This window comes from Podarcis cretensis, assembly GCF_951804945.1.
Source record: "Podarcis cretensis genome assembly, chromosome: 17".
Taxonomy (NCBI): Eukaryota; Metazoa; Chordata; class Lepidosauria; order Squamata; family Lacertidae; genus Podarcis; species Podarcis cretensis.
The window spans coordinates 3,112,567-3,128,084 of NC_137187.1; the positions used below are offsets into that span (position 1 = coordinate 3,112,567).

General features: G+C 46.4%; 1 protein-coding gene and 1 long non-coding RNA gene across 4 annotated transcripts in view; one reads left to right on the forward strand and one right to left on the reverse strand.

Annotated features, from left to right (window-relative positions):
* Positions 1-15,518, forward strand: part of CASR (calcium sensing receptor) — a 58,353-nt gene that overhangs the window by 37,076 nt on the left and 5,759 nt on the right. For all 3 annotated transcript variants that reach the window (XM_079960235.1, XM_079960236.1, XM_079960237.1), the window contains 2 exons: positions 11,255-11,485; positions 15,135-15,258. In XM_079960235.1, the coding sequence (XP_079816361.1) occupies positions 11,255-11,485; positions 15,135-15,258 (355 nt within the window). The remainder of the gene's footprint in view (positions 1-11,254; positions 11,486-15,134; positions 15,259-15,518) is intronic.
* The window catches only part of LOC307206904, a 181,790-nt gene that overhangs the window by 31,492 nt on the left and 134,780 nt on the right, over positions 1-15,518 (reverse strand). The window lies entirely within an intron of this gene.

Genomic DNA, 15,518 nt, shown 5'->3' on the forward strand with positions numbered 1-15,518 from the left:
TGTTTTTTGGCAGAATTCAGGCCACAACTTTATTGATTACAGAAAATGAGTGGTTGCATAGGCTCTGGTTCAACTAGCTCCCTGCACCCTTGCAGGTAGCGCTGACCCCGAGCTCTATCATAGGTCAGCCAAGGGTGAACACCTGAGGTAGGTGGAAAGCCCAGGAATGGACTCTGTCCACTCCCCAGATGCTCCCCAGGACTCTGGCACAGGCACAACCCCCTCTCGGGGGTTGACCAAACCAAGTTGAGTCCCTGGATTCCTTTAACGGAATGCCCTTCACATAGGGATGGCGAGACCGTTCTCCCATCCCTATCACCTGAACCAGTGCCTATCCGCAACCTTACAAGTTGTGATGATTTGCTATGCGGCAGGTGAAACCCAAATGGCACCAGCCAATCAGTCAAGTGGGGAAAATTCCTGCCGTGCCCCTGTCCCAACGACAGATGACACACAACGGCTTAGCAAGGTCAGTTGCAAAATACCCTACATATAGGGAGAGGTGGGCGGGTGTTCTGATGCACGAGCCAAAAGAGGAAGCTCTGGGTCATGTGCATAGGCATATATAGGTCCCTCGATCCATCTAGACTGCACCCCATTGGCCAGATTAAACCCAGCAACGAGGGACCTACCAATTGGGTGTTGTGGCTTGCCCAGTATTCGCACCCACAACACAGGAGGTCAGTCTCCAGGTCTCACCGCAACACATGCCCTCTTTGAGACAGGACACGCTTTCCCTTTGATAAATTGGACTCTGATCCAAATATTTTGTTGTGTTACACAGTTCCGACTCCGCCCCCCCGGGGGGGGGGTGAGGTGTGCCCAGGTAACTCTTGGACAGGGCTTTTTTCCAGGTTGAACTCAGTTCCAGCACCTCTCAGGTGGGCACCATTGCCATTATAAGAACAAGGGAGGTGTTCATGGTGAGCTCTGGCACCTTTTTCTAGAAAAATAGAAGTGCCCTTGGAGATTCATTTGGTTGGGAAAGCACAAGAGAATTATGTTGTCTTAGTAATAGTTTACTTACAGATATATAAGCACAGGATATAGGAAGCAAACCATAACTCTTACTAGAGTTGGCAGTAGATCACCTAACCCTGTAGCAAATTTACAGAGAGAGACTTTATGTCTCAAGGTGCATCATCCGTCATCTCACAGCTACAAATTTTCACCCTAAATTCAAAATGTCAGATTTGGCTTCAGATGGTTTCTCTATCCCGTCCGATCAGGAGATCAACGACATTATTTTGGTAATTCGCTGGCCTCTCACAGAGATCATTAAGGCAGACAAATATGCAGAAATAGTAAACTGGAAAATTAGTTTTGGCTTATCGCCACTTCACATTGAGGAGAAGTGTAACGTTCATTACAGATGCTGTCTAATTTCAGTTTCGTTATTTGCATTAGGTACACATTTATTCAGCTAAGCCCTACTCAGTGTAGACCCATAGAAACTAATGAACCTTAATCACGTATATTTACCAGTACTTTAATAGGTCTGCTCTGAGTAGGACTAGCGTTGAATACCACCCTTTGATACATACATATGTATATGTTGCATTTATATCATACCTTTTTCTCTTAAGGAGCTCAAAGCAGTGCATATGGTCTCCTCTAATCCTCACAGCAACCCTGTGAGGTAGGTTAGGCTGAGAGGCAGTTGAGTGGGGATTTTAACCCTTGGTCTCCCAGGCCTGACACTCTAACCACTATGCCACACTGGTACAGCATTACTCAAATTATAATACTCAAATCACTCAAATACATAAACCAGTCTGACAGTTTTGCACATGGAAGATAAAGCAGGGCTCTATTCAGTGGGAGGCAACGTATTTTTGCACGTGGTATATCCTGGCTCAGTCACTGGCATCCCCAGTTCAAAGGATGCACAGAAGCCTTTCAGAGAAGAGGACAAGTCAAGCTGTCTCCTGCTACACTAATGTGAGAATATTTGTTTGGAAACAAATGCGTCAGGTGTGTTTCAGGTTGGTCATTAGCTGAGCGTGAGCTGGTGGACTGAGCAGGTGGTCCAGGTTTTGCTGCTTCTCCTGATTCTGATAACATTTGCCATTTCCCCCTTCCCCATCTTGCTCCTGCCGCACTTCCATTTTCATGACATGTTAATATTAGACAAATGCCATTGCAGCACTAGCGAAACAAGAATGAGGGTAATAGAATAATAGAAACTAGTATCTTTAATAAGAGAATCCTTTTTTTAAAAAGTCACAAGGTTTTCGGCTCTCACGCAGCTCTTCATCAGGTATTGGGGTTCAGAGCCGTATCTCTGTTGCTTTTTCAGTTTATTTGCTTTGTGTCCACTGGGTGCAAGTAGAAGTTGAATTAGAACTGTAACAGCCAATAATAGTTAGGTTTGCTATACCCAAAAGGCCGAGCAAATGTCTTGTCATCTTGTCCCATCACATTTGTTGGCACCCGTCTGCTTTGAGAGACAAAGTTGTGCACCTATTATTAATTATTATCTTTATATTTATATTTATATTTATATATTTATACCCTGCCTTTTTCACTGAGAAGGATTCAAGGTGGCTTACAGGTAAAAATTACCTGCGCTTACCTACATGAACATGTCCAATATACTGCATAAGAGACCAGTTCCACAAAACACTTTTTAAAAACTTTCATGGTAATCTCATCAGTAAACCACAGCAATTTCTAGAACGCTCATCATGCTAGTTATAGTTTCAGGCTGTGAAAACATTAGCCCTTACTCAGGTTCCAGTGCGTTCCCACCTTGCTATTTGAAGCCAAGTGCACATGAAGAAGAAAAAGAAGAAGAATCTTTATTTGCATCAGCCACTAGCCATAGCAATAAAACAAAACACAATGTACTGAAGATAGAGGTAGAAACTGGAGGTTTACATCAATAATCAAAGAATAGATCTTACTCTAATTGCCCCTGCTAATTTTTTTCCAGTTTTTGCTGTCACCTGGTTATCTTGATCTGCTAGAGGGAAAAGCACAGTAGCAATGGTTGAGCAACCAGGAATGGACAATAATAGAGGGGTAATAACCTCAAATCTTTATAAAGAGTGCAAGCTAGAAGCACATGAGCTGTTGATTCAATACTGCCTTCTCCACGGAATTTTTTGAAATCGACCCTCAAGTACAGCTGAAGGCAGTATATGTAATCTTGCATAAGTGAAAGCACATCTGTGTACTGGAATTGTTAAATTTTGCAAATAGGGTGCCGACGTATCAAAATGACTAGGTGGAAAATAATCATACCATGGACAAAATTTCCTTATTGTGGCCAAATTATTCTGACACTTAATATCATATAGGCTCTGTCTAATTAAATCATTTGCTGAAGCCCAGCGTTAATAACTGTTGTGGTGATAAACCAGAAAAGTAAAGCTTTTGGATGACCGTCTAAGAAGCAGGGCAATTTAGATCTCAAGTGCACATGAAAGTTAGCCACAATCCATCTACCATATTTTTTGCACCATAACACTCACTTTTTTCCTCCTAGAAAGTAAGGGGAAATGTGTGTGCGTGTTATGGAGGGAATGCCTACGGGTGGCATGCCTACGGATTTTCCTCCTCTAAAAACTACGTGCGTGTTATGGTCGGGTGTGTGTTATAGAGCGAAAAATACGGTATATCCTATAGTTTCTTGAGAAATACTGCTGTTTGATGCCTTTTCTCTCAAACCAGCTTCCATCCAATTTGAAAAATGTAAGCCGCAATTAAGCTGAGTGGGTGGACATTTGAGGCATCCCCTGCGCACGTGTGGATGGCAGCATCACTGAATACGATTTGGGGTGGAGGGTTGCAAGTGCAGAGAAGCAAGTCAGGGAAAGCACATTGGGTGAAGACTTCCGTGTCCCCTCTGTGGCTTGGAATACATCAGGGAAAACCAGCACCGCTGTGTTTCAAGTCACTATAGTATGGTTAGTTTTTCACCTTTCTCTTTGAAAACTGTTCTCTGAATAGCTACTATGACGTTTAAGAAAACGGTATTTTTGTTTGTTAAATTCTTAACTTTTTTTGGACTAAGTTATTACAGGCCTTGTATCTAATATTACCCTGTTTCACAGAAATTAAGCAACCGATCTAAAGGACTGCCTTTTCGCACAAGTCTGTCTGGATACAGTAATCATTAAGGTTAGATGGGTCAGTCCTGAGGCAGACTGTGTCCCTTTTACATGTGTTCATTCATATGTCCTGTCATAGATCTGTGCTTTAAATATCTACCTCTGAGTGTGTTCAAGGAGAGGTGTGGCTTTCCCTGCTAAAACCTGCTCTTTTAGGCCGGAAGGTTTGAGACCTAGTTCTCCAACTGTCACTCCTCATTGGAGTGACACTCCTCCAACTGTCACTTCCTTATGGAGAATGCCTGCCGGAAGGAGAAAACGAGGTGCAAAGAGCCAGAAGACCATTATTGAGACTCACAATTCCTCTAAAACAAAGAATCGGCAGAGAGCCAACACCATCTGCCCTGGCTCAGAAACAGAGCAGGTTGAGGAAACCGAGAAAACGGAGCAAATAGAACAAACAGCGAGTAACAACGTTGGGGGAACCTCACCCCCCCCCCCCTTAAGGAGGATGTCAATGACCCGACCCCCCTCCTCCCAGAAAAAGCTAATCCGTCCAAGAGGGCAAGAGAAGGAGCAGGAGGGATTCCTCCCACTCCGAATGCTAACCCACCCATGCCTCTAGAACAAGATATCAGAGGAGCCTGCTTTCAACCAATTCGGGATACGCACCCCTACCAAGAGATTTGCATGTTGTCTGCAGAAACTATGGTTCTGGTTCTCCAAAGACTGGATGAAATCCTCACCAGAATAGTTAACATTGAGAAACAATTGGATACTAGTTCCTCCCCTTTAAATGCCCAAGGGCTTAAAAGGATGATAAGAAATGACTCTGTTAACAACTCACCAACTCAAACTATGGATGAAGTGAGGTCCTGTCAAGTCTTGCAAACGAACCAGATAATGCTTGAGATTCACCGATACACTCATAGGTGGATGAACCGCAGACAAATTACTATGTCCTTGTCTCAGCTCCTGAATTACCATTACCGAAATGTAGATCTAGAAAATTTCCACTTCCTGCCTACCTTGAGAAACACCATGCGCCTATTTATGACCTTTAGGTCATCAACCCTCCCATCTCGACTCATGGAGATAAAGGATACCCTATGGTGGTTCCATTCTCTCCGCCCAGTGAGGGTATTTAAGGACGAAACTAGGAGGCAATTGGTCCCTTGCATAGAGTCAAAGCTAATGCGGATAAAGGAAACCAAGCTCAACACTAGAAATACTAATTGCCCAAAGGAAGAAAAGAACTCTGTAAGCCTAGAATTACAAGACTTGAAGAAGAGGCTAATGAGTATAAAGACTGAGATTTCTACCCAAAATATAAGGACAGTAGAGCCTAGAGCACAATATTTAAAGACGTCCAACAGCTCTTTATCCCATCGAAAGACATCAGTGCAACTCCCTGTTCCCTTTTCAAACTACACCAAATTAGATGAGGAATTTGGCGCCTCCGACATTTCTATGGCAACAACACACAAAGAACTCTATGTTGCTGACAATCTGGAGATATCCAGCACCAAATCTACATCTGGACCTTTGCCTAATGTTCCAAAAACTTACCAGAATGATCAGCCTTCTCTACTGTACTCCTGGCGAGACAGGATGGACAGATCTTCCGAATTCGAATCTGGCTCTTTGTTGGCCAGTGATCCACATTTTATAACACATACCTCATTAATACTCCCACAGCCACAGATAGAACCAACAATCCTCCAATCAACCCAGGAGGGAGAGGGGGATTGACAGTTAATGAAACACCATGGGACTGTCCCCCCCGCTTGGGGTGCGGTTGGTTGGGCTTTATCTTCTAGAGATACTTACCCTACCAAACCTCCACCTCTTTCCCATACCATTTTGACCCATGAGTCCTGGCCCAAGGATGACTTGTTATTGAGGGAATGTTACCCATCTATTGGGGAGGCTAGTATGGGATCTGGGATTTCCATAACTGAAGGGCTAGGGAGGAATGGCGGTGGGGCTAGGTATCTCTATCGGCGAAGGGTTTTGAGATGCAGTGATCCTCGAACCCCTTCCAATCTACGCCCCATCCCAAGGGATGAGGGTAGGGAGAGCAAGGATTACACACCTCCGTCATTGGTGCTGTGCAATGCCAGGTCCATAGGCAACAAAACCGCCACCATGCGTGACTTTTTTGTCTCGCAGGGGATTGACCTGGCTTGCGTGACGGAGACCTGGGTACGGGAAGGCGAAGTAGTCTCCCTACATGAGATAACACCCCCAGGTTTCTCTGTCCTTCATCAATCGCGGACTGTGGGTCGGGGGGGAGGAGTAGCGTTGTTATTCCGGGAGGATTGCTCTTTCAGAGCTCTGCCATCACCGACGATCTCCGGCATTGAATGTGTTGGTCTCGTGTGGGGCACCAAGGAGAGCTTGGCTGTCTGGCTGGTGTACCGACCACCCAGCACACCTGCAGCCACCCTGTCAGACCTGCTGGAGGTGGTGGCGGGCTGGGCCTTGGAGTTCCCAAGCCTACTGGTTTGGGGAGACTTCAACGTCCATGCCGATGCCGCTCCCTCCTCACAGGCTCTGGACCTAGTGACTTCCATGGCAACACTAGGGCTCTCCCAGGTTGTTTTGGGCCCCACTCATCAAGCAGGCCACACGCTGGATCTGATCTTTGGGGCTGGCATAGATGTGATCATGCTCCCTGCTGTGGAAGTGCCATGGTCTGATCACTACGCCCTGAAAGCCAAGATTGACTTTCCACTCCTCCCTGGCTCAGGTGGCGAACCTATTTGGGCTCATCCACGAAAACTGATGGATCCTGATAGATTCCGACAAGCCTTGCGGAACCCTGCTCCTCCTGGCGACTCATTAGATGACCTTGTTGAGGACTAGAATAACCGGCTCTTGGCAGCCATTGATGAGATCGCACCTAAGCGCCCTCTGCGACCCCGTCGAAACCGGGCCCCTTGGTTTATTGAGGAGCTCCGGAAAATGAAGCGGGATCTCAGACGGCTAGAGCGAGTATGGCGACGGACTCGTGACAGAGCCTCAAGAACATCTTATAGGACGCTTATAAAAGCCTATGAGACGGCTATGAAAGCTGCTAAGAAATCTTACTTTGCAGCTTCCATTGCATCCGCTAGCTCTCGCCCGGCACAACTTTTTAGAATAATTAGGTCAATAACGTCCTTAGGAGGACAACCAAATTTAAGCATAAATTCGACCCTCAGCTGTGAGGCATTCGCAAGTTTTTTTGCGGAGAAAGGCCTGTTGCTCCGCCGTGACCTCCCTGCCAATTTAGATACAGTGACTGAACTGGAGGCCCCTCGACTGACTTCAGGTCCAGTGTTGGACCATTTCGATCGGATACTCCCTACTGATGTGGATAGATTCCTCCAAGTTGGTAGGCCCACCACCTGCCTCCTCGATCCGTGCCGGTCTTGGCTGATTAGGGAGTGTCCAGATGTTGTGCGGACCCCCCTGGTTGAAATTATCAATTTGTCCCTTGACACGAGGACATTCCCAGGGGAACTGAAGGAAGCAGTGGTGTGTCCACTCTTAAAAAAAACTTCATTAGATCCCCTAGACCTTTCCAATTACCGCCCAGTTTCAAATCTTCCATACCTGGGTAAGGTAATTGAGAGAGCGGTTGCTGAACAGCTTGGTAGGTTTCTGGAGGAAACATCGGCATTAGATCCATTTCAGTCTGGTTTCCGTCCTGGTTTTGGGACGGAGACGGCTCTGGTTGCCCTAACAGATGATCTCCGTAGACACCTGGATCGAGGTGGGTCAGGACTGCTGATCCTTTTAGATTTGTCAGCAGCCTTTGACATGGTCGATCATGATCTTCTGGACCACCGCCTCGCAGACGTGGGGATACAGGGCATAGCCCGTAACTGGTTGTGCTCTTTTATCTCTGGTCGGGGACAGAGGGTGGCACTAGGGAGGGAAATGTCATCGCGCCACTCCTTGGTGTGTGGAGTGCCGCAGGGCGCAATTCTCTCCCCGATGCTTTTTAACATCTTTATGCGCCCCCTTGCCCAGATTATCCGGAGCTTTGGGCTGGGCTGTCACCAATATGCTGATGACACTCAGCTCTATCTGCTGATGGATGGCCACACTGACTCGACCCCGAACACACTGACCAGATGCTTGGAAGCTGTGGCTGGATGGTTTCGTGGGAGCCGATTGAAACTAAATCCTTCGAAGACAGAGGTCCTATGGCTAGGTCGGGATGGCATGGGGATGAGGGACCAACTCCCTTCTCTTGCGGGGGCCCAATTAGTGCCATTGCCTTCCATTAAGAGTTTGGGTGTAATCCTTGACGCCTCCCTTTCCAAGGAGGCGCAGATTACAGCAACAGCCAAGGTGACATTTTTCCACCTTCGCCGCATCAAGCAGTTGGTCCCTTACCTTTCCCGCCCCGACTTGGCCACAGTGATCCATGCAACGGTCATCTCCAGGCTTGACTACTGTAATTCGCTCTATGCGGGGCTGCCCTTGAAGCTGTCCCAGAAACTTCAGCGGGTGCAGAATGCTGCAGCGAGGCTCCTCACGGGGTCTCTGCCATGGGAGCATATTCACCCAGTGCTTTTCAAGCTGCACTGGCTCCCAGTGGAGTACAGGGTCAGATTTAAGGTGCTGCTTTTGACCTTTAAAGCCCTTCACGGCCTAGGACCCTCGTACCTACGGGACCGCCTCTCCCACGGAGAGCCTCAAGGTCCATAAATAGCAACACCCTAGTGGTCCTGGGCCCTAAGGAAGTTAGATTTGCTTCGACCAGAGCCAGGGCCTTTTCAACTCTGGCTCCAGCCTGGTGGAACGCTCTGCCTCATGAGACCAGGGCCCTGCAGGATCTGATTTCTTTCCGCAGGGCCTGTAAGACAGAGTTGTACCGCCTGGCCTTTGGCTTGGAGCCAATTTGATTCCCTCTCTCTCTCTCTTTTTCTTTCTTTTCCTTCTCCTCCTGCAATGAGGCTACATTTTAATATTTTAATGTTCCATTATTTTAATGTTGTATTTTATTTTTGTTTTTAAGTTGTAATCATTCTTCTTGTTTTTATTATTGTTTGTAAGCCGCTCTGAGCCCGGCCTTGGCTGGGGAGGGCGGGGTATAAATAAAAAATATTATTATTATTATTAAGGTTAGATGGGTCAGTCCTGAGGCAGACTGTGTCCCTTTTACATGTGTTCATATGTCCTGTTCAATTTCCATGCGGATTTACCCACACACACACCCAAAACCTGCACACATGTGGCGTGCTTATTTTTAACTACTAAGAATACAAAACAAAAACCACAGGCACTAACTTTACCACATGGAGCAGGTAAAAAGTGCAACTCCGGTCATGTCACATGTGTGGTGAAAATGTGACAGGAACAGATAGTCGTCCCTTTTTGCCCATGTCAATAGCCACTACAATATTTCTAGTTGGGACAGCACATCAACACATCATATAACTCTTTTGCAACTGAATTTTCAATGTGAATGATAAGAGTAGCATTTTAAGCCACTTTGAGCAGCTGGTACTTGTTTTTATAAGTGTGTGTGTGTGTGTGTGTGTGTGTGTGTGTGTGTGTGAAGTCAGCCCTCAGACCACATGAAACAAATTTGTTGTGGTGCTTTTTCAACTGTGCAGGTGGCGCTGTGGGTTAAAGCCTCAGCGCCTAGGACTTGCCGATCGAAAGGTCGGCGGTTCGAATCCCTGCGGCGGGGTGCGCTCCCGCTGCTCGGTCCCAGCGCCTGCCAACCTAGCAGTTCGAAAGCACCTCCGGGTGCAAGTAGATAAATAGGGACCGCTTACCAGCGGGAAGGTAAACGGCGTTTCCGTGTGCGGCTCTGGCTCGCCAGAGCAGTGGTGTCACGCTGGCCACGTGACCTGGAAGTGTCTCCGGACAGCGCTGGCCCCTGGCCTCTTAAGTGAGATGGGCGCACAACCCCAGAGTCTGTCAAGACTGGCCCGTACGGGCAGGGGTACCTTTACCTTTTTTACCCTGTGTGTACTATTTTTCTTCTCAACGTTCTTTTAACACCGGACAAAGACTTTTTCATTTAACCAGGCTCACCAATTTGCCATTTTAAGCTGGTTTTAATCTACTAGTTTTTGACAAGTACTGTTGTTTTGTTTTGTTCTGCTCAGGTTTTACTGTTCTGCTACTGTTTTTATCTTGATACTGCATTTTAATGGTGTGAGACATCTTGGAAGTTCTTAAAACTGAAAGCTGGCATAAGCACATTTTGGGTTTTTGTAATTTAAAAAAATCAGCACACAACTTAGCTCACTTAAAAGAAAAGTATGTGTTTGCGTTCATTTTCAAGCATTCCATGGAAATACTTGAAAAGACATGAGAGGGGGTTTTTTTAAGGCATTTAGAATCATAGAGTTGGAAGGGACCACAAGAGGCATCGAGCCCCAACCCTCTGCATTGCAGGAATATTTTGCCCAACATGAGACTCAAACTCACAACTCTGAGATTAAGAGTCTCATGTGCTACCAACTGCTACCAACTCTCTCAACCCAACACACTGTTTTATCTCACACCCTTCCACTACCAGCCTTTCCCCACCCCAAATACCTCTGAGAAGATTAAAGTGAAAATAAAAAAAATTGGGAGGCCGAGAAAACTACAAATCCTATGCTTCCTGGCAGAACTGAATATCCCTGGTCCCTGAAAACTCCCTGACAATGGTGTCATTTTCAGTTCAAGAGAGGCTAGTCAAGTGTCTCTAATAAGTCTTCGCCCAGCATCTATGCCCCCTCTCCCTTTTCAAAAATAAGAGGTTTATTTTAAATTTTTTTGGGGGAGGGGTCATAGAATTGGAAGGGGGTCACAAGGGTCATCTAGTCCAGGGTTTCTAAAACATGAGTCTCCAGCTGTTTTGGACTACAGTTCCTATCATCTGTGACCACTGGTTCTGCTAGCTAGGGATGATGGGAGTTGTAGTCCAAAACAGCTGGAGACCCAAGTTTGGGAAACCCCAGTCTAGTCCAATCCCTTTGCAATGCAGGAATGTCATCTCACACCCATTTGCAAAAGGATGTATAAAACAACACAAGCATTTGACAAGTAAACGTTTCAACAGCACCAGCTGCCATTCCTGTTTCTACCTAACTTCAGGCATTTTAACGGCTTTTTATTTTGGCACAGCAGGGTTGGTCCGTCAAGAGATGCCAGTATCAGTGATGGCCTGATTCAGCCTATATCTGTATCCTTCTCCGTAGGTACTGAAGCACCTCCGGCACTTGAACTTCACAAACAACATGGGAGAGCAAGTGGATTTTGACGAATCTGGGGGCCTGATAGGGAATTACTCAATCATCAATTGGCACCTGTCACCAGAGGACGGCTCCATTGTCTTTGAGGAAGTTGGACACTATAATGTTTATGCCAAGAAAGGAGAGAGGCTGTTTATCAATGAGAACAAGATTCTGTGGAGTGGATTCTCCAAGGAGGTAAGGGACACCAGTCACCCCAAACTAACATTAATGTTTATCAACTTTTTCCACAAGGTCCACAGACTTTTTTGGCTGAAATTATTTCCCCTAGCCAATGGCAAGGTTCTGTTTTCTTGGGTCCTGCTCACAGGAGGTGAAAAAATGCATCATTTTTGTTGCCGCTGCCTGGTTTTTTGTGGGTGAGCAGCAAGCAAAGTGTGCCTATGTGTGCTAGTACCAGCTCCTGTCCTCCGAATCATAGTGCTGGTGTTGCCATTTTGAATGCTGTATAGCAGCGTTTCCCAAAGTGTGGTATATGTACCCTTGAGGGTTCCATAGGTAGATGGCAGAACTCTTTATTTTACTTTATCATAGTCTTTTTAGCTGCAGAAAACAATCCAGAGATTGCGCCGGTAAGACAAAATTCTCAAAAGGGATATGCGATTATTGGGGAACGCTGCCATTAAACGACATAAGGCATTGCCTCAGGTGGCAAATGCTGAGAGGCGGCAGTGAGGAGTTAGAGGACAGAGCTGGGTGTGCCCTGCGCTTGCCTCCCTGAGATCCCTCCTGTTGCTATAAGCCCTTTTTGTCCTGCTCCTTTCCATTGATCTCCCAGCCCTGTGCCTGGTGCTAGAATCACAAGTGCACTGAGCTTTTTGGGGGGGTCCTTCCTACCTCTGAGCGCCAGCAATGCTTTCAAAGGAAGGCATACAGATTTACACACAGCCTCAAGCTGCTGTTGCCTTGCTATTTAGTAGTTAATTAAATTGCTCCTATGTTGTTATACATAGGGCTCATCCAGACTTGCCCTTGCTCTGTTGCTTTGCCTTGGCGAAACCCGATCTTTACCACTGAGTTGGAGCAAATGTCTACCAAGTGAATTGAAGTTTGCTCCGATTGATCGCTAAAGAGGAGGTTTTCCAGGAGAAAGCAGGTTATTGGGTTGTTGTTTTTATTTTGGATTTTTTGGTTTTGTATTTTGATTTTATTCTGCAAACCGCTCTGAGACCTGCGGGTATAGGGCAGTTGTTGTTGAAGAAGAAGAAGAAGAAGAAGAAGAAGAAGAAGAAGAAGAAGAAGAAGAAGAAGACGACAAGGGCATAACTGCTTGGACAGACCTGTCCCTAGAAAGTGAGAGACAAGCATCTAGATCAAGGGAAGTAATAGTGCCACTGTATTCTGCTCTGGTCAGACCTCACCTGGAGTACTGTGTCCAGTTCTGGGCACCACAGTTCAAGAAGGATACTGACAAACTGGAACGTGTCCAGAGGAGGGCAACCAAAATGGTCAAAGGCCTGGAAACTATGCCTTATGAGGAACGGCTAAGGGAACTGGGCATGTTTAGCCTGGAGAAGAGGAGGTTAAGGGGTGATATGATAGCCATGTTCAAATATATAAAAGGATGTCACATAGAGGAGGGAGAAAGGTTGTTTTCTGCTGCTCCAGAGAAGCGGACACGGAGCAATGGTTCCAAACTACAAGAAAGAAGATTCCACCTAAACATTAGTAAGAACTTCCTGACAGTAAGAGCTGTTTGACAGTGGAATTTGCTGCCAAGGAGTGTGGTGGAGTCTCCTTCTTTGGAGGTCTTTAAGCAGAGGCTTGACAACCATATGTCAGGAGTGCTCTGATGGTGTTTCCTGCTTGGCAGGGGGTTGGACTCGATGGCCCTTGTGGTCTCTTCCAACTCTATGATTCTATGATTCTAAGCAAGAAACTGCTTGGACTTGTGATTTCTAGGCACAAGACAAGTGCAGGTCTGGATGAGACCACAGCTGGCAAATTGTTGTGGTTCCTGAGGGGGAAAGGCCACTCCATGAAATTGTTCAAATGCTAAGCAACAATCAGCACCAGACCACTGTTTCGAAAGTCACAGTTTTGATTTGTGCTTCCACCTTGTGGCTCTTTGGTATGCGTGCAGAAATCTGCCATTAGATCGTGTGTGGCAGTCCCCTGCGATGCCAGGCAGCAAGGATTGCTGGGGTGATGCACAGCATGGATTCTGAGCTTGTTCGCTTTCTAACACAAAGGTCAGTTGAGGCAACAGCTGTTGTGCATATCAGCACGACGCTGCCATTGAGAGCTACACCACCATGGAAATTTCTTGCCGCTGATACAGATGATGCAGATTCCAAGCCCTCAGTGGCACAAAGATCACCTTTGCATTTTATCATTTTTCAAGTCAATTTGGGACTCTTAACACCTGGCTCACATTTTGGAGGAACAGACACACCATTCCCTACCCACACCCCAGCCCACAATATGGTTATACCTCTCTAGAGTCCCCTATGACAATCTTTCTGTCACCAACCCATCCTTTGAAGCAGCTGCAAGGACCACAGTATCCCAGGAGAAGCAGCAGCAGCAGCAGACACTGTCTCCTGCCTCCTCTCTCCAGCTAGTGGTAAGGACTGGGCCCCTTGGGTGGAGGGCACCCTCCTTGGTGCTGCCACCTGCAAAAGCAGCAGCATCAACCTCGTATCGTCTGCACGAAAGAAGAAGAGTTTGGATTTGATATCCCGCCTTTCACTCCCCTTCAGGAGTCTCAAAGCGGCTCACATTCTCCTTTCCCCTTCCCCCCCCCACAACAAACACTCTGTGAGGTGAGTGGGGCTGAGAGACTTCAGAGAAGTGTGACTGGCCCAAGGTCACCCAGCAGCTGCATGTGGAGGAGCGGGGAATCGAACCCGGTTCACCAGATTACGAGACTACCGCTACACCACACTGGCGGGAGGGACGGAGCTGGTGACGTGGGCAGCTGTTCCTCCTTTCTTAGAGCCTTTGCCACTTAACCAATATTCTATATTGTATTTCTTGCACACCTCTTAGAGATGATTGCAGTTAAGCAGTACATAAATCATTTTAATAGAATGGAATCAAATAATAAAAATAAAAGAGCGGTAGCTACTTGCTTGCCTGGTGAAGCAAGGGGCAATAAATGCAAAGAGCAGCCACCACCGATTCTCCTTTTTCCTGAACGTAAATTTTTATTGGTTTTCAAACAGTTTAACAAATTCAATCCAGTTCCAATGCAGTGTTCCCTTAAGATTTTGGCTTCCCACCCTTCCTCCTATGATGTTTCTATTCAAATAATTAATCTACTGCCCTAAAGGTAATCTTTCTCTAAAACATCTGTCCTCCATTACATTCCTTTATCATTCTCATTCCTTTGCTTCAAGTCCTGCCTTCCATTTCATTTGACTATAATATTTTCTCAGATAATCAAAAAAGGGTCTCCATTCAAGCGTTTCTTCTTTTTGCTCTCTTATTTCTGACGTCAATTTCGCCATCTCCTGTCTCTCCCCTTTCTGCTGCTGCTCATTGCTACTCCCTTGCCAATTTGCTCAGGTGAATGGTTGGCAGTGGCAGGGAAGAGAAGTGGCTGTACAGCCGCCAACTGTCCTCTCCCTCGGTGGTAAAGGGCAGGTGCCGCCACCACAGACAGTGGCATCTAGTAGTTGGCAGACCTGCTATTAACCCTCTGTGAGTAGCAGCCTCCACCAGGAGGGCTTTGCCTCATACCTGTTCCTGCTTGGTGAAGTTCATTTTCTCTCCTCAGTCCCTGGAATGAATTGGAGCAGAGAATCTTTGTCTAGGTTTTCACACTCTTCCTGATGACTGTGCCTCTTTCTGCTCATGGTTGGTTTGTTTTTAATTCCTTCAGGTGCCCTTCTCCAACTGCAGCAAAGACTGCCCGCCAGGCAGAAGAAAAGGCATTCTCGAGGGGACAGCTACTTGTTGTTTTGAATGTGTGGAATGCACTGACGGGGAGATCAGTGATGAGACAGGTATGGTCTGATGCGGAGAAATTGATGCTTTGCTCTCTTCTGCTTGGAGACATTTCCCAAGATGGAGTTGGAAAACTTATTTTGAAACTGGAGCCCACAGTCAAAAGGTTTTGGCAAATTGGGAATGTAGCAGTGTTGTCGCAGAACCTCTGGAAGAATTTCATGGCCTCATTGAGGGAAGTCAGTTGTCCCAGCAACAAAATAGGAAGGTGTTTGTTTTGAGTGGTAGAATCAATAGTAGATCACAGCTCTTAGAAACT